An 18,102-nucleotide genomic window follows, 5' to 3' on the forward strand; every position below is an offset into this window, starting at 1 on the left:
AGGTTAGATAGTATGATGGTGGATAAGCAGTGGCAAACATTTAAAAAGATATTTTATGACTCGCAACAAAAATATATCCCTGTGAGGAGGAAAGACCCCACAAAAAGGGTGAACCAACCATGGCTAACTAAGGAAGTCAAGGATGGTATCAAGTTAAAAGAAAAAGCATACAACATGGCAAAGCCCGAAGATTGGGAAAACTTTAAAAACCAGCAAAGGATGACTAAAAGAATAATAAAGAGGAAGAAAATAAATTATGAGAGTAAACTAGCAAGAAATATGAAAACAGACAGTAAAAGCTTCTACAAGTATAGAAAAAGGAAGAGGATAGCTAAAGTCAACATTGGTCCCTTAGAGGATGAGACTGGGGAAATAATAATGGAAAACAAGGAAATAGCAGAGGAATTGAACAGATATTTTGTATCTGTCTTCACAGTAGAAGACACTAATAATATACTAATAATAGTAGAAAATCAAGGGGCAAAGGGGAGGGAGGAACTAAAAATAATCACTAGAGAAAAAGTACTAGGTAAACTAATGGGTCTAAAGGCTGACAAGTCCCCCGGACCTGATGGCTTGCATCCAAGGGTCTTAAAGGAAGTGGCTACAGAGATAGTGGATGCATTGGTTGTAATCTTCCAGAATTCACTGGATTCTGGAAAGGTCCCAGCGGATTGGAAAACCTCAAACGTAACACCCCTATTCAAGAAGGGAGTGAGACAGAAAACAGGTAACTATAGACCAGTTAGCCTAACATCTGTCATTAATAATAGAATCCATTATTAAGGAAGTAGTAGCAGGACATTTGGAGACTCATAATACAATCAAGGAGAGTCAACATGGTTTTATGAAGGGGAAATCATGTCTGACAAATTTATTAGAGTTCTTTGAGGAAGTAACGGGCAGGGTGGATAAAGGGGAACCAATGGATGCAGTATATTTGGATTTCGAAAAGGCATTCGATAAGGTGCCACATAAAAGATTACTGCAGAAGATAAGAGCTCATGGTGTTGGGGGTAATATACTGGCATGGATAGAGGATTGGCTAACTAACAGAAAACAAGGAGTCGGGATAAAAGGGACATTTTCAAAATGGCAGTCTGTAACTAGTGGGGTGCCGCAGGGCTCAGTGCTGGGGCCTCAACTATTTACAATATATATCAATGACTTGGATGAAGGAACAGAGTGTCTTGTGGCCAAATTTGCTGATGATATAAAGATAGGTGGAAAAGCAAGTTGCGATGAGGACACAAAGTGTCTGCAAAGGGATATTGACAGGTTAAGTGAATGGGCAAAAATTTGGCAGTTGGAATATAATGTGGGAAAATGTGAAGTCATCCACTTTGGGAGGAAAAATAAAAAAGCAAAATATTATTTGAATGGAGAAATACTACAAAATGCTGCAGTACAGAGGGATCTGGGTGTCCTCGTACATGAAACACAAAAAGTCAACATACAGGTGCAGCAGGTAATCTGGAAGGCAAATGGAATATTGGCCTTTATTTTTAGGGGGATGGAGTATAAAAGCAGGGAAGCCATGCTACAACTGTATAGGGTGTTGGTGAGACCACACCTGGAGTACTGCGTACAGTTCTGGTGCCCTTATTTAAGTAAGGAAATACTTGCATTGGAGGCAGTTCAGAGAAGGTTCACTAGGTTGATTCCGGGTATGGAAGGGTTGTCTTATGAGGAAAGATTGATCAGGTTGGGTCTATACTCATTGGAGTTTAGAAGAATGAGAGGAGATCTTATTGAAACATACAAGATTCTGAGGGGACTCGATAGGGTAGATGCTGAGAGGATGTTACCCCTCGTGGGGGAATCTAAAACTAGGGGGCACAGTCTCAGAATAAGGGGTCGCCCGTTTAAGACGGAAATGAGGAGGAATTTCTTCTCCCAGAGGGTCGTGAATCTTTGGAATTCTTTACCCCAAAAAGCTGTGGAGGCTGAGTCATTGAATACATTCAAGGCTGAGTTAGACAAATTTTTGATCAGCAAGGGAGTCAAAGGATGTGGGGAAAGGGCGGGAAAGTGGAGTTGAAGTAAAAATCAGATCAGCCATGATCTCATTGAGTGGCGGAGCAGGCTCGAGGGGCCGAATGGCCTACTCCTGCTCCTATCTCTTATGGTCTTATGGACGTTTGACAGGAACAGAATTGGGTTTGGTTCTGATGCCCATCATGATTACATAGCCTGCCAGCACTCACTTTCTAGGTTCACGCATGAAAAATGGCCACTTGAGTGAAACCATACCGCAGCGAGAGTCACCGCCTTCAGGAAAAGGAGTAGAGAAGATTGGAAGTGAAATATTTTTGTTATGACTGGAATTCATTCTTGTTTTTCAGAGAGTATAAAGGACCTAATCAGGTACCTAAGACACGAAGATGAGACGAGAGACATTCGGCAGCAGCTCGGAGCTGCACAGATTCTACAAAATGACTTGCTGCCCATTGTCGCACAGTACCCTCAGGAGAAGTTGCTGTATGAAGCAGTTATCAGGTGTGAACCAAATTAGAAAGTTTTGTTGCATGGAAAATTTTTGCCGAGTGCTCTCTGTGTGGAAAAGGGCAAAGAATTTATATAGCAATAGTGTAGCCTCTGCATTTAGGTGATGTCTCAAACTACAAAAGTGAAACATGCATCAACTGCTGGTTTTGTCTGAAATGTCCTGCTGTAATCAAGCAGATAAGGAGGTAACTAAATGTCCCTTTGGCTCCCCCAATGGGACTTTTTGTTTGCAGGGTTCTAGTGATGAATGTTCCAAATTTGAAAAATCCACAAAAACACAGAATGTTGCTTAAAGGAGAAGGGAAATCTTGGGGGTGGGGAGGGTGATAGGAGCTAAGGCATGAAATATTTTCTGTGGGGCGGGGGAACTAATAAGGTTTCAAATGTATCCTCGGGGACGGGTGTTTAAATCAAGAGCCTGAGAACTACCCACTGATTGGAAGTTGGGGGTTAGGTTGGTGTTGTAACCAGAAACAGGCAAAGATTCACCGTGTGCATGATCTGTATGTCCATTAGTCAGGTTTGCCGCATAGCGATTAAGGGGGTGAGCTAAAGGTCATGCAGATTTGATGTTCCCTTAGTAGGCTGTTCCCTTCAAGATCGCATTTTTGTAGTTTCAGTATTGGGATTGTTTGCAGGAGGGATGCTGCTGGGCTGTGTCATTAGTGCTATTTGCTTAAGATCCTGGGACATCACAGAAGATGCACTAAAAGATCTGAACAGTGGTCAATGTTGGGCACAAGTGAAATCTAGCTCCTTGGGTAGGGTTTGGTGTCAGGATTGGGGAGGGGGGGTGGGATAAAAAACTTTAGTGTTTTTTAAACAACAACAGGGGTATTTCAAATTTATAGAACTTTTGTTTAAAAAGTCTAAACACTTGGTTGTGTGCTCACCTTTACTAAGATGGCTGCCAGAGGAGTTTGAGCATCCTGGCATTCCTCTGCAGAGCTACCTGGTGGCTGGAGCTTGGAGCTGCAGCATCCAGCCTGTCACATTAACGGGAAAATCCTATTGAAAATGTGATTGGGCAGGCATCAGATGTGGACACAAATTAACATTGAAAACTTCAGACATTGTTGACATAGGACTTTTGAATGGATAGATAACAGAACATACCAATTTTAATAATGATTGCTTTTCATTTGTAACACAGTGTGATGTCTGGTGTGTTCCTCCCCTGTGTTTTGTTTCTAGATTGTTGGTAAATCTAACACAGCCAGCACTTCTGTGTTTTGGGAAGGTTCCTGACAACCCTACCTTCAGGCATCATTTTCTGCAAGTGGTTTCATATCTGCAGGGATACAAAGAGGCAAGTACATAAAGGATGGAAAGGAAACTAATCTCCTATTGCAGACCATGTCTGGATGTGAGACTCCAGTGAACTGCATAATTGTCAGCTACTTTCAACGTAATCGTATTTAGATCTCCTTACTTCATGGGAACAGTAAATAATGGTGCTTAATTTTCAGAGGTACCCAAAGGTACATGGCTGCAGTAATGGAATAAAACTATACGATTACTGTAGCTGTGAACCTTTGAGACTGCCTAAACTCATTTCATTTAGGATGCTAATGAGAGGCAGTCAGTCAGTCTGCTCTGGCAGCTCATCTCAGTTGGGGCAGAAGTAGGGGTGCAACAGATTGCTTCAGTATCTCCAGGCTAAGGAGGAGAAACAAATATCAACCAGGATTTCCTACTTATGATTGCTGTCCAGTGACCCTTTTCTGAAATGTGTTTGTTTAAGTAAAAACAGGATCTGGATAGGCTGTGATGCCATTCATGATTGAATATCCTGCCAACACACTGCCTAAACCCTCATGAAGAATAGCCACTTACATGCGATACTAACACCCATCAACCCTCCTGCAACAAGTTTTGGTGCCTCAGAGAGGAGAGGAGGAAACTGGGAGAGGGTAAAAAGCAATTTAAGGTAACATGGTGGATAGCATAGCATGATTAACCACAATGGGGTAGGAGTCAGGTTTGTGCCCCCAAATCTCAGTCTGCTGAGTTGCTGGTCTCAGCTGTGTTAAAATGGTTGGAGGTCTGGTGCTGCCTCACAGGGAAGGAGGAAGGGCATGTCACCCTGAACCACACTTACTTTGAGCATCACTCAGCAGCCAGTCACAGGGTAGAGAGTAGGTCACCAGCTAACTCTCTTCAGAGTGTGGAGTGACCTAAGGGGAGGGGGGGCGGTGGGGAGACACTAACCCAACTTGTCAGAAATGAAAAAGTGATTTTATTGAGGGGGGGGAAGCGAGCAATGACTTCCAGTAGGATTAGTGTTAGTGTGTAGAGTGATCTGTAGATTGTACCTATTTAACTGCACTTTTTTTTAAACACTACTAATGTCCAGTGTAGTTATACCACTGTCTTTATGTTGTAGGCTTTTGCAGATGAAAAGGTGTTTGGAGTTCTCAGTGAAAAACTCTATGATCTCTTGCAGCTGGTAAGTGAAAGTACAGCTTTATTTTTTTTTAAAACGGCTTGTGATGGTTCAGTTGGTAAAAGCACCGCCTGTTACGTTCCTCAACCATACACGAAGGTCCCATGTTTGATTTCTGGTTGGTGCGGAGTTCGGTGATCTCAGCCAGCACAGCAGTCGGCTGCTACAATCGGCCTCAACCTCCCTGGGTTAGGGAGGAGGGAAATCGCCCTAGAGCTCCTGCTCCTGATTACTGTTCAGTGATCCTTGCTGGAAACTGTATGTGTGGATGTCTGGTGAGGACAGGATTGGGGTCAGCTGTGATGCCTCCCTCAATGTTGTCTGGGCTTGCACATGAAGAATGACGACTCAGGCGCGGTACCAAAGGGCTGGCAGCACTTACGGAACTATACCCCAGCAAGAGTCTTCACCTTCTGGAGAGGAGGAACGCAAATTGTTTTGTTTTTAAAACTGTTCAATTCTTATTATTACTACCTTTTTTTTCTAAATAAATGTAGTGCCCAGTTGTCTCCCCATAGCCCTTCAGTTCGGTTAGTGTCAACAGTTTTAACTTGAACATGTGACTGACTTGATTTAATAATGAAGGATCCCTTAAAGGATCAAACCTGGGACCTTCTGGTCATGTTTATCTGGTGTTGAAGAAATGCTGGTACATGAATTACTGTCGGTTGTGAGGTTCTTTTCTTCCTACTTAAAGATGATGTTTCTATAACAGGATTGGGAGCAGAGGCAGGAGGAGGATAATCTGCTGATTGAAAGGATCCTGTTGCTGGTTCGAAATGTTCTACATGTACCACCTGACTCTGAGGAGGAGGAGAAGGTCTGTTATGATAAATTATCTCTAGCCAATAGCCTTCAAAATCCTTTGTTTTCCTTTTGGTGCTTTAATGTTGTTTGTCTCCATCAGTTTAGTTCCATTATTCATCACTCATGAAATAAACAATTGTCATGCTGATGTATTAACTTATATAAGTTGTAATTAAAGGAAAAGGGTATTCTCTTGAATTGCTGTGCAACAAAGTGAGGTGTCTAAATAGTGCCTGTCTCTTGAAGGCAGCTGGGTACAGATGTTTTGTGTAAAAGTGACTTCATGAAGCAGGTTGGAGGACTGTTGACAGTATATCATTTCACGATGCCACTTGATGGAGGTGTTCTGTGCAAACACCTACTGTCAGACTACCTGTAAACCAGCGAGATAAAGAGGAAAATGCAGGAAAATTGGAGGTCTGAAGAACACGAATGGATGTATGGATATCTTCCATGTGTAGTAATTTAGTACAAAATCTTTCTTCTTCAGTGTACTGTATTAGCAGTTCACCTTGTCTCTGTGGGCGTCAATCCTGCACACAAGTTAAAAGTGTGTGTGTGCGCGTAAGAGAGAGAAATATAGCCTCAAATAAACAGACTTCACGCGTTACGCCCTGAATTGCAATTCTCTGTTCTCACTTTTCTTGTGTTCCATATTAATGCCTCTTTCTTTAGTTTTTTCTTTGATACCTCCTGCTTAATTATGTAACATTTAATTACATAAGACTGAGGTTGTGAGATTTTTTTTTTCATTTCCATGATGTGTCGTGTAAACCTAATCTGCTTAATTGTGCATCTGCTCTTTTTGCATTATGGATTCCTATTTGCTTATTTCAGTTTGGTCCTGGTTAGGACAGGAAAATGATGAGAATTAGCATGAATCGATCTGACTGAGAGGACATGAGTGTATATTGAGTGCTACAAATTGCATTAATAAAGCTCAGCTGAAAACGAAAGTGCACCATATTGTACTGTTTTCTCAACACTTTTTTTGGGGGGGAAAGAGATGGAATAATATGACAATAGGTTTGTACTAAGAATGTGATGTGAGACTAGTCTTGGATTTGTTTCATTGGAGATTCCTGAATTGTATTAAGTCTCCAACCCCATTATCCAACCATAGAGGGAAATACTTTTTCAACATCGCTAAGCTTTCACAGTCTCGCTGATTTATCTGTTCTGTTTCTTGTTTAGTCACAAACTGTCAAGTCAATATCAAACTCGTTCTAAGTAACTCTTTATCAACAGCCAGTACTTCTGTGTTGCTAGGAGATGGATAAAAATGGCTGAACTGACTTTTAAATAAAAATATAACAAGCTCTCTTAAGCATCACGGCACCTTGATTTTATTTTTTCTTCTTAAGTGTGTAATTTTGTAACCATTTTCTGTTGTTGGTGCCCATTTTTACTTTCCATGCAGAATGTGGATGATGATGCCAGCGTGCACGACAAGGTGTTATGGGCTATGCACATGAGTGGGATGGATGATCTGATTAAATTTCTGGCTACTTCCCAGGAAGAGCAACAATGGGCCATGCACATACTGGAGATAATCTCCCTCCTGTTCAGAAATCAGGTTAGTGCTGGACAAGTGTGTAAGAAAGGCATAGTTGTCTTAATGGGGGACTTTAACCTTCACGTAGATTGGGAAAAGCAGACTAGCAACTGTCAGAAAGGTAGTGAATTTCTTAAGTGTGTCTGGGATAGTTTTCTACAGCAGTATGTCCTAGAGGCTACAAGGGGGCAAGCCATACTAGATTTAGTAATGAGTAATGAACCAGATTTAGTTAACAGCTTAACTGTGCGTGAACATCTATCCAATAGCGATCATAACATGATCGAGTTAATGTAGTGTTTGAAAGGGAAAAAAGTGAATCAGCTGCTAAGATTCTAGACTTGTCCGCAGTAAACTGGGCAAATCTGTTAATGGGTAAAACGACTGATGATCAGTGGGAAATGTTTAAAGAAACATTTAATGTGATACAGAACCGGTTTATACCCCTGAGGGGCAAGAACTCTACTTGCCAAAAAAAACAGCCAAGGACAACTAAAGAGGTAAGAGACAGCATAAGACATAAGGAAAGGGCATACAAAAAGGCAAAAAATGGCACAGATCTTGGCGAATCGGAAAGATACAAAGGGTCACAAAACAGATAGTAACAGCTACAAAAGAGAGTATGAAAAGAAACTCGCAAGGGATATCAAAACAAATACGAAGAACTTTTATAGTTATATTAGGAAAAAGAGGGTGGTCAGGAGCAGTGTTGGCCCCTTAAAAACTGAAAGTGGGGATATTGTCATTGACAATGGGGAAATGGCGGACATGTTGAATAATTACTTTGCGTCAGTATTTACAGGAGAAAAAGAGGTTAGCATGGCGGAAATCCCCCCAAAAAATAATATTGAATCGAGGACAGGGACTCGATAAAATTAACATAAGTAAAGCAACAGTAATGAAGAAAATAATAGCACTAAAGAGTGACAAATCCCCAGGACCAGATGGTTTCCATCCCAGGGTTTTAAAGGAAGTAGGTGAGCACATTGCAGATGCCCTAACTATAATCTTTCAAAGTTCTCTAGATTCAGGAACTGTCCCTCTAGATTGGAAAATGACACATGTCACTCCGCTTTTTAAGAAAGGAGAGAGAGGGAAACCAGGGAATTATAGACCAGTTAGCCTAACATCTGTTGTGGGGAAAATGCTGGAGTCTATAATTAAGGATGGGGTGACTGAACACCTCGAATTTTCAGTTAATCAGAGAGAGCCAGCATGGATTTGTGAAAGGTCGGTCGTGCCTGACAAACCTGATTGAATTTTTTGAAGCGGTGACTAAAGTAGTGGACAGGGGAATGTCAATGGATGTTATTTATATGGACTTCCAGAAGGCATTTGATAAGGTCCCACATAAAAGACTGTTAGCTAAGATAGAAGCCCATGGAATCGAGGGAAAAGTACGGACTTGGTTAGGAAGTTGGCTGAGTGAAAGGCGACAGAGAGTCGGGATAATGGGTAGGTACTCACATTGGCAGGATGTGACTAGTGGAGTCCCGCAGGGATCTGTCTTGGGGCCTCAATTATTTACAATATTTATTAACTACTTAGATGAAGGCATAGAAAGTCTCCTATCTAAGTTTGCCGATGACACAAAGATTGGTGGCAATTGATACCAGCTCAATTGCTAATTTTAAATCTGAGATAGATAGCTTTTTGCCAACCAAAGGTATTAAGGGACATGGGCCAAAGGCAGGTATATGGAATTAGATCACAGATCAGCCATGATCTTATCAAATGGTGGAGCGGGTTTGATGGGCTGAATGGCCTACCCCTGTTCCTATGTACCAGGTGTGGTGGGGCCGGAGGGAAGGAATCAGATTAGTAATACTGGAGTTTTGGATTCAGTTAAAAGAAGAAGACTTTCGTACCAGTGCCCAATGGAATGGTGGAACACCCTTTGGTGCCCACAATCCTCTGCACACATTCCCTAATCTGAGCGGTGTCGCTGTGGGGAACGGAGGCTGCATGGGAGCCTTGGCTCAGTGGGAAGCAGTCTCGCCTCTGAAGCAGAAGGTCGTGGGTTTAAGCCCCCCTCCGGAGACTTGAGCCCATAATCCAGGTTAACACTCCCAGTGGAGGGAGGTCTCCCCGGTGTCCTAGGGCCAATATTTATCCCTCAAACAACATCACTTCAAAAAAAAAACAGATTATCTGGTCATTATCGCATTGCTGTTTATGGGACCTTGCTGTGTGCAAATTGGCTGCCACATTTCCTACAAACAACTTCATTGGCTGTAAAGCGCTTTGGGATGTCCTGAGGTTCTGAAAGGCACTGTATAAATGCAAGTTTGTTCTTTGTGTACTTTCATAAGGGGAGAATTGTCTTGAGCATCTACAATAGTCGGTTTGCGAGTGGCATTAGTGAAGGGCTGGAAGCAGGTTGCTATGTGGTGCTGGGAGTGAATGCCTTTTAACTTGATTTGTTTAGTTTTTATTCCCCCCCCCCCCCGTTTTCTCTTCTGACAGCACTGACTCTTGTTAAGGTACCGGGCCAATTGTAGTGTCCTGCCACTGCCCTCTGAGATCAGCACAGGTCCAGCATCGAACCAAGGACCTGCCTAGTGTGGCTCAGTACCTCATTGGTGGTGCACGTACAAACAGAGCCACCAGCACAGAAGTTACCATTTTAAGTGATGCACAAGCACCACAAAAATTTCCCTGCAAAAAAAAAAGTAAAACTTCTTCTGTCATGGCTCAATTTTGGCAAACTGAGCAATATTTGAACAGAATGATTAAATGGGAATTTGTCTCCTACAGAACCCTGACCAACTTGCTACTACGGGGCAAGCGAAAACTGTGAAGGAGAAAGAGAGCGAGTCCAGAGAACTCGAAATCTTAAAGCAGAGAGAGCTGGCTGAGAAGAAGAAAAGAATTTTTGAAAGGGGGACCAGGTGAGAATCGAGACAGGTGAAATATTACTGAGGTTTTGTGTTGCAGAGGGACCCTCGCTCAGAGCAGGGTGCCTTGCTTGATGGAAGGGAGCATGGGTTGGAGAATTGGTGCCACAGTGTTGTAGTCCTGTATCTTACCTGCATCCCCTTCAAGTGCTGGCAGTACGGTCTCCTGATTGAGGGTGCCAAGTGTATCATAGAATATTACTGTAAACAATTTTACAACAAGTTATAGTCCAACAATTTTATTTGAAATGCACAAGCTTTCGGAGGCTTCCTCCTTCCTCAGGTGAATGTTGTGGAAACATTTTCCACAACATTCACCTGAGGAAGGAGGAAGCCTCCGAAAGCTTGTGAATTTCAAATAAAATTGTTGGACTATAACTTGGTGTTGTAAAATTGTTTACAATTGTCAACCCCAGTCCATCACCGGCATCTCCACATCATAGAATATTACAGCACAGAAGGAGGTCATTCGGCCCATTGTGCCTGTTCCAGCTCTTTGAAAGAGCTATCCAATTGGTCCCACTCCCCCTGCACTTTCCCCATAGCCCTGCAAATTTTTCCTTTTCAAGTACTTATCCAATTTCCTTTTGAAAGTTACTACTGAATCTGCTTCCACCGCCCTTTAAGGCAGCGCATTCCAGATCATAACAACTCGCTGCATAAAAAGGAAAAAATTCTCCTCATCTCCCCCTCTGGTTCTTTTGGCCAATTATCTTAAAACTGTGTCCTCCGGTTACCGACCCTCCTGTCAGTGGAAACAGTTTCTCCTTATTTACTCTATCAAAACCCTTCATAATTTTGAACGCCTCTATTAAATCTCCCCCTTGCAAACAGCAAGCCTCCACTCTATTATATGTAAGGCTTCCTTGTAGAAATGTTAAGTGCTGTTTTTTTTTCAGTTCTTGTGAAATATTTTCTCCCTGTGCCATTCTTTGGCAATGCTGCAGTATGAGCAGCTATTATAAAAGTACACAAGAGCAGGCTGGAAATAAGCAGCCTTCCTTCTGTCTCTGCCCCTCCCTGTGGGGAACCTCGGGTATGAACTTGTATCGGATCACTCGCGTCTACCTATCCTCTCCCCACAAACACTGCTGTTTTATTTTTCATCCAGGTGAACAAATCTTTGACCAAAAAAAACCCACAAGTACTGCATGTGCACTTTTTTGCTTAAGTGAATGCTTTTTTAAAATGTAATTTCTTGGCTACCAAATGTGTACTTTATTTGTTTTAGGCATTCTCGTTTTGGGGGGACGTACCTCGTACAAGGCTTGAAGTCAATTGCAGACAGGGATGTTGTTTGCCATATGGGTGTCCACAAAGTGAGTGAAAGTGTTACAGATATTAGTTACAGGTATTAGTATGTGTATATATACAGTTAACTGCAGCCCCACTTAACAGCTATGCCAACCAGATCAAGTGGGATAAGAGACAGCATCTTAAATGATGTCTTAGCACTAATACTTCAGAAAATTTTAAAGCATTACTCCAGGGTAAGGCCCTTCATTGACCATATTTTTGATTATTATTAGTCTGCAAAAAAACACACCCATTATCAAATATTTAAATAAGTCACCTTAAAGTACCTCGTCTCTTGCTTGAAAGATGGCAGCCTCAATCAGAGGTAAGTTATTGGTAATACGTTTTTAAATTGTGTTTTCTCAAGAGAAGTTTCAATGAATTGTAGCTTCACAATGCACAGTCAAATCTGTGATTCAGAAAGTATTGAAATACTACAGCTGTGAAAAATCTGAATTTAATAAGAGTATCATTATTTATAAATGTTTGTGGTTTTTAATGTTTAGTGGCATTCTTAACAATTCTTTGATAGCAAGTTGCATCATATTACTCCCTAGATATGTGTGTTGTTTTAAAAAAATAAATAGTATTATTGGATGTCCCATGGTGCAGGTTCAGTAACTGGCATATGTTATTCTAATTTTATTTTCTCCTCCCAGACATCCTTTACTTGAGTCTAGAAATAGTGTGTCACAGCTGAACCTGATCTTTCTTCACCAGATATGCACACTTTCTCACTTTCCAGTGGGATTAATGAAACAGTGATCACGAGCAGGAATCCTGGCTGTATTCCCCCCCCCCCCCCCCCCCCAACTCTGCACTCCCTCTCCCTCCATATACTACAACAACAACTTGCATTTATGTAGCGCCTTTGTCTGCAAGTCAGATTCCAGTAGATACTATAACTTTAACGTAGTAAAACGTCCCATGGCGCTTACATACACACAGCCCAAGGGCAATGTGGTTAAGTTGTAACTAGCCCAGCTGAAATCGGGTAATTCAGAACAAACTGGGGATTGAGGCTGGGACCACTTGGTTTGATCGGCTCTGTACCACACCAGGTGAGGCATTTCTTTGTTGCAGATAAAAAGTGCATAATTGCAAAATTGTTTTTGGTTCATCTGGGTGTTTGACATCCCAGAAATCCGTCACTGTGTTCAGAATCTCCAGAACAAGTTACTGAGAAATCAGACACCGATTGTGTAGAAACTGAGTGCACACTCTTTCTCCATAAGGGCACAGACCACTTACCCAAGTTCACAGACCTTGGGTGTGGGTTGGCAGAGCCAAGGCTCACAGGCCCCTGAGTTTGTACAGGAATACTGCTGGAGTCTAACCAGCTAAAACATGCAGCTAAACAATGCAGGATACTAGTAAGCTTGTCTGGCCAGAGCCACCCTTTTAGGGCATTGGCATCTGGAGCTGAGTGGGAAGAATCCAGGTCTCCAGTGACCAGGCTACCCCTCCAGGTTCTGTTAGTGAGCCAGGCTGGCTGGTCCATCATCATCAACAATGCCTTGGAGTATTGCTGCTGTCTGGTTCAGATATGATTACAGAGTCTGTCATACAGTGTTGACTTGGTTCCAAACCTCCATCACCAGGCCTGTTGTCTTGGAGCTGTCTTCATCTCAGATTTTATTCTATTACTAAATCTCTCCTTGCCTTGAAGGAACAAAAGAATTTTTAAAAATTATTATTGGCTGCATAGTATGTCCAATGGTACTCTTACACGTAGGCTGTTTCCTCACTGTAGCTGTGGGGGCACAAACTGGGCTGAAGGAAGTCCAGGACAGGAGTTGTTATAGATTTATTTTTCACTCTACTGCTTAATCAGTTTTGACATTTTAATTTTTTAATTATACATTTTCTTAGTTTAAAAATTACACCCATGACTGTGGCAAGAAGACCAACAAAGTCCCGAAAAGGAAACAAGCGGCGAAAGAAGTGGAGAGCAAGCGGCGCTCTGCTCTGAATGTGAGGCTGTTCCTGAAGGAATTCTGTGTTGATTTTTTGGAGAACTGTTACAACAGGCTCATGTATGTGGTAAAGGTAAGTTCATGAGATGCAGGGCTCCTTCACAAAGGGGCAGGAGAACCCTTCTTCTCCCTCCTCCCAGAAGATTTAAAATAAATGGCTTGTCCAGCAGTGATCTCAAAGTTTTAGTTAAACGGTAGACACAAAGAAGCTTTGCTTCTTGTTTCAGATAATAGGGGGTTCTCAAGCTAGTGTGGGAATCCTACCTCCACAAAGAAAAGCTATACTCCCAGCAGGAACTGGCTTCAAGTTGGTCTAACTGCTTTTAGGATCTTTTTAAAGTGCGCTAGCTGGGGTCCTCCCTGTTATTAGTGAGACCTGAGCAGTCTGGTGAGGGCAGCTGCTGCAAGAGAGGGAGATGGGAGAGGCCAAGTAGCTCTTGGGTGAAGAGCATGGTGCCAGCTAGCTTGGTGAAGTGAGCTGGAGGGGCTCAATCAGAAGTAAGTATAGCTCGGTATAGTTTAGACATTGCGGGCAGGCTTGACTGAAATGATGTGACCAGAAGATGTGATTTGTGAACTCTAGGCTCAACTATTCCAGTGCTCTCCTGGCTGCCCTCCTACCCTTCCACCCTCTAAACTTGAGGTCATCCAAAACTCTGCTGCCCGTATCCTAACTTGCACTATGTCCCGTTCACCCATCACCCCTGTGCTCACTGACCTACATTGGCTCCCGGTCCAGGAATGCCTCAATTTTAAAATTCTCATCCTTCTGTTTCAAATCCCTCCATGGCCTCGCCCCCTCCCTTTCTCAGTAACCTCCTCCAGCCCCTACAACCCTCCCAGATCTCTGCGCTCCTCCAATTCTTTCCTCTTGCACATCCCCGATTTCCTTCACCCCACCATTGGCAGCCATGCCTTCAGATGCCTAGGCCCTAAGCTCTGGAATCCCCTCCCTAAACCTCTCCGCCTCTCTCTCTCTCTCTCTCTCTTTCCTCCTTTAAGACGCTCCTTAAAACCTACCTCTTTGACCAAGCTTTTGGTCACTTGTCCTAATATCTTCTGTGGCTCGGTGTCAATTTACGCTCCTGTGAAGCGCCTTGGGGACGTTTTACTATGTTAAAGGCGCTATATAAATGCAGGTTGCTAAACAGGAATTGTGCGCATATACAAAGACTTTTAATATAGGGGTGTGCTCTTTCCGTTTATAGGATAGTCTTATTCGTGAAAAAGCACAGCAGCACGATGAGACCTACTACCTGTGGGCCATGCCATTCTTCATGGAGTTCAACAGGGTGTACAAGTTCCGCCCTGAGCTGGTGTCTGAAACAGTCAGCATTCGAGCGTTTCACTTCGTTGAGCGCAATGTGACCAACTACTACGAGATGATGCTGACCGACAAGGCGGCGGCCATTTCCTGGTCGAGACGGTACAGTGAACTAATTCCATTCGTTGAAGTAATGAGACTGCTGGGTTTATTGACCATTTCTATTAACATTACTGGGGGAGATGAACTGTTGGACACACTTCTCCTGGATTCTAGTTGACTGCATTTATCATTTATTTATTTTTTCTTCTCTCAGTTTTTTTCTCCTTTCGTTCATTTACTTTTCCTGGGGTACGGTTCCACAGATGCCAGCTGACCTCTGGTACATTGCTCAAGTGGCAGTCCTGACTTCTTTCCTATTAATCCTTAGCCCAGGGTTGTTCCGTGCAATTATAGTGCCCCAACTGATGTCCTGATATCGGTTAATTCAGCACGGCCTGGATTAAACCTGGGATCTTCTTGGTTTCTGGCTCAATTCTACACCAGGCAGTGCATTTAATCACTGAGCCATTGGGATAGGACTGACTAATTATTTTTGACTCTACATTACAACTGTCTTCCTGGCTATATCATCATCTGCCCTTCCATCCCTTATATAATACAGCTTCAAATACAGACCAAGCTCTGGTTATTGGAGCAAGTCATGTGATGGTAAATCTTTGCCTTGTTTGTTAGTACCAAAGTACAATTTCTCCATATCTTTCTGTGCTTCCAGTAACCGCCAGCGTGAAATTGGTGAGACATCTGACCACATCTGTCATCGTTACTTTTTGTGTCTGGTTGTACTCTGTTATATCATCTAATATGCAACAAAAAACGTGACAAATTACACTTCAGCTAAAACAACACTTCCTTTCTTTCAGAATGCATCTAGCACTGAAAGCTTACCAAGAACTGCTCACTACTATCAATGAAATGGACCACTCGAAGGATGGGAATCTAAGAGAGAGTGCCAGAGTTATCAAATGTAGGATTTTAAAAAAAGTGTCATAAAAGTCCAGTATACAGGTTGCACTTGAGTGCGAGTGATTGACCTGAAAACTTTTAAAATGGAATCCCTGCCCCCTCAAGCCGCTACCTTCTGCTTTGATATGGTTCCATGGGCTGTTCTGTGGTACCTCACTCAAATGCCCGTTATTCATGTGTGAGCCTAGCCCAGGCAGTAGTTATTTTATGGCCAACATTGTGGCATTAGTCTTCGTCCTGCTGCTAGAGTGGCTCAAAGGACACTCTAGCAGCAGTGCCCTTTCCAGTGTCCCTCTGTGCATAAGTGGGCTGCCAGCCTTTGGATTGTTTTTTTGCATAAGTCATTAGTTGATGTCTTGTTGTACTGGCAGCAAAAAGACACAAGTTGAGACAAGGACCCATGTAGTGCCATTGGAGATTTGGGGTCAATTCGATGTTCATTTCAGTTGTTTGGAGCTCCTGGATTGTCCCAACTCAGACTGGGCAGCACAACGTAATATCAATCAAGATGTAGGTTAGGAAGGGAAAAATAATCAGGGTTCCTATTCCCGATTTCTATACAGCAGTCCCTGCTGGAAGTGTCCATGGTTTGTCTGCAATACAAACTGCAGTTGTAGAGCCTGGTGGCACTCCCTGCTGAGACTCGTGTATAAATAATCAGCACTTTGGCAAGTACCAGGGAGTGCCAGTGGAGCTGTACGCCAGCAAGCTCCTTGTACAATACGCATAGCCACAGTTAGAACTAAAACTGGTGCCATGTATCTAGATTGCTGTGAGGCGACACTCTATGATCACTGAGATGGTGGTGTTTTGCAGTGCGTGAAGGTCATGGTGGGGGAGAAAAAAATCATGTAGAAACCATGTTGCTTTAAACCCTATGGTTGCTTAGCCATGGTCCAAGGTTACAACGTTTCACCTTGAATTGATATCCTTTTTGTTTTGTACATCTGCAGTTCTACTTTATAAAGATTCATTGGAAATTTGTTTAGTTTTTCTCGTTTCGCAAGATAGTCCCAGTGTGCTTCGTCACTGAGATTCAGGTTATGCCCACATGCTCTTTTTCTTCTTTTTTCTCCCCCTTTATTCCCTTACTGAATTACTTATCTCAGCTGTGCTATCATGGAGAAGTCCGCCATAGTACCAGCTAATTCCTCACCAGGATTGATGCCCCATATATACGCTTTTTACAGTTGCATTGATGGTGCTTTGTTAGGAGGTCGTCTGGTATAGGGAGACTGTACCTTAAGAGGGAGTCTTGGCCTCTTTTTCAGGATAGCATGGAAAAGCCTTCCAGTACTTGGGGATAATTTATTCAATAACAAGGTAAATATTGATGCTTTTTAATTTGTAAAGATGGTGTTTCTTTCCCCCCCCCCCCCCCCGCCCCACCCCTTTCCCAGCTGAGCGCACAGTTCACCTCTCAGTATTGTTAATGAGTTGATGGCTAGGACGGGTCCCCATTCTTATATTCCCCCTCTAGGGAAATGCCCGGTCTCTACCAATGTGTCAGCCCCTGTTTGGGAGGACACAGCATGAGTCAAGGGCTCGCCATATGTCTTCGGCATTGATAGTTTTTCTTAGCAATGCTGCAATATGATGTTCGAATAGTGTTATTGAGTTGATGTGCTAATTTGCGGTGGCTGGCTCAGCGCAGTAGGATGCAGGTTTATAGCCGTGGTTCACTATGTGGTAAGTGCTTAACCTTCACCAACCAGCTGAACAGCTGGAATATTGTGTCCAATTCTGGGCACCACACATTAGGAAGGATGTCAGGGCCTTAGAGAGGAGCAGAGGAGGTTTACCAGAATGGTAATAGGGTTGAGGGACTTCAGTTATATGGAGAGACTGGAGAAGCTGGGATTGTTCTCCTTGGAGCAGAGAAGGTTAAGGGGAAATGGTGGAAATAATTTACACCAAAGGGTTGCATGAAAAAACGGTTGTATATCAAAGGGCACACATTTTCATTTGAAATCTGCATATCCAATTGGCTGATCATTCTGTCTTGTTCCATTTTCAGGTAATATCTTCTATGTTATGGAGTTCCGGGAGTTATTCTTAACATTATTCCGAAAGTATGATGCAACCAAGCAACCCAAGTCATTCCTGAAGGATCTCGTTGAAACTACCCATCTTTTCATCCGGATGATCGAGAAATTCTGTAAAGGCAAAAATAACCTTTATGTGCAGGTAATGTTTCTGTCTGGGTTACACATTGTGTTTCTATATTATCCTAAACTGTTTTTTTTTTAAACTGATGGCTGTAGCTTTCAGAGCAATTTTAAGTTTTAGTCCATTTCCTGAAGATGCAGACTCTTTGCTGGGGTGTG

The 18,102-nt window shown here is 42.7% G+C and overlaps 1 protein-coding gene across 1 annotated transcript in view; it reads left to right on the forward strand.

The window, feature by feature from the left end:
• The window catches only part of timeless (timeless circadian clock), a 56,053-nt gene that overhangs the window by 8,142 nt on the left and 29,809 nt on the right, over positions 1 to 18,102 (forward strand). The window contains exons 3-13 of the mRNA XM_067976437.1: positions 2,346 to 2,499; positions 3,703 to 3,817; positions 4,895 to 4,957; positions 5,670 to 5,774; positions 7,182 to 7,337; positions 10,074 to 10,207; positions 11,445 to 11,532; positions 13,382 to 13,558; positions 14,694 to 14,911; positions 15,673 to 15,776; positions 17,793 to 17,962. Coding sequence (XP_067832538.1) covers positions 2,346 to 2,499; positions 3,703 to 3,817; positions 4,895 to 4,957; positions 5,670 to 5,774; positions 7,182 to 7,337; positions 10,074 to 10,207; positions 11,445 to 11,532; positions 13,382 to 13,558; positions 14,694 to 14,911; positions 15,673 to 15,776; positions 17,793 to 17,962 — 1,484 coding nt within the window. The remainder of the gene's footprint in view (positions 1 to 2,345; positions 2,500 to 3,702; positions 3,818 to 4,894; positions 4,958 to 5,669; positions 5,775 to 7,181; positions 7,338 to 10,073; positions 10,208 to 11,444; positions 11,533 to 13,381; positions 13,559 to 14,693; positions 14,912 to 15,672; positions 15,777 to 17,792; positions 17,963 to 18,102) is intronic.

Source organism: Heptranchias perlo, chromosome X, assembly GCF_035084215.1.
Source record: "Heptranchias perlo isolate sHepPer1 chromosome X, sHepPer1.hap1, whole genome shotgun sequence".
Lineage (NCBI taxonomy): Eukaryota > Metazoa > Chordata > Chondrichthyes > Hexanchiformes > Hexanchidae > Heptranchias > Heptranchias perlo.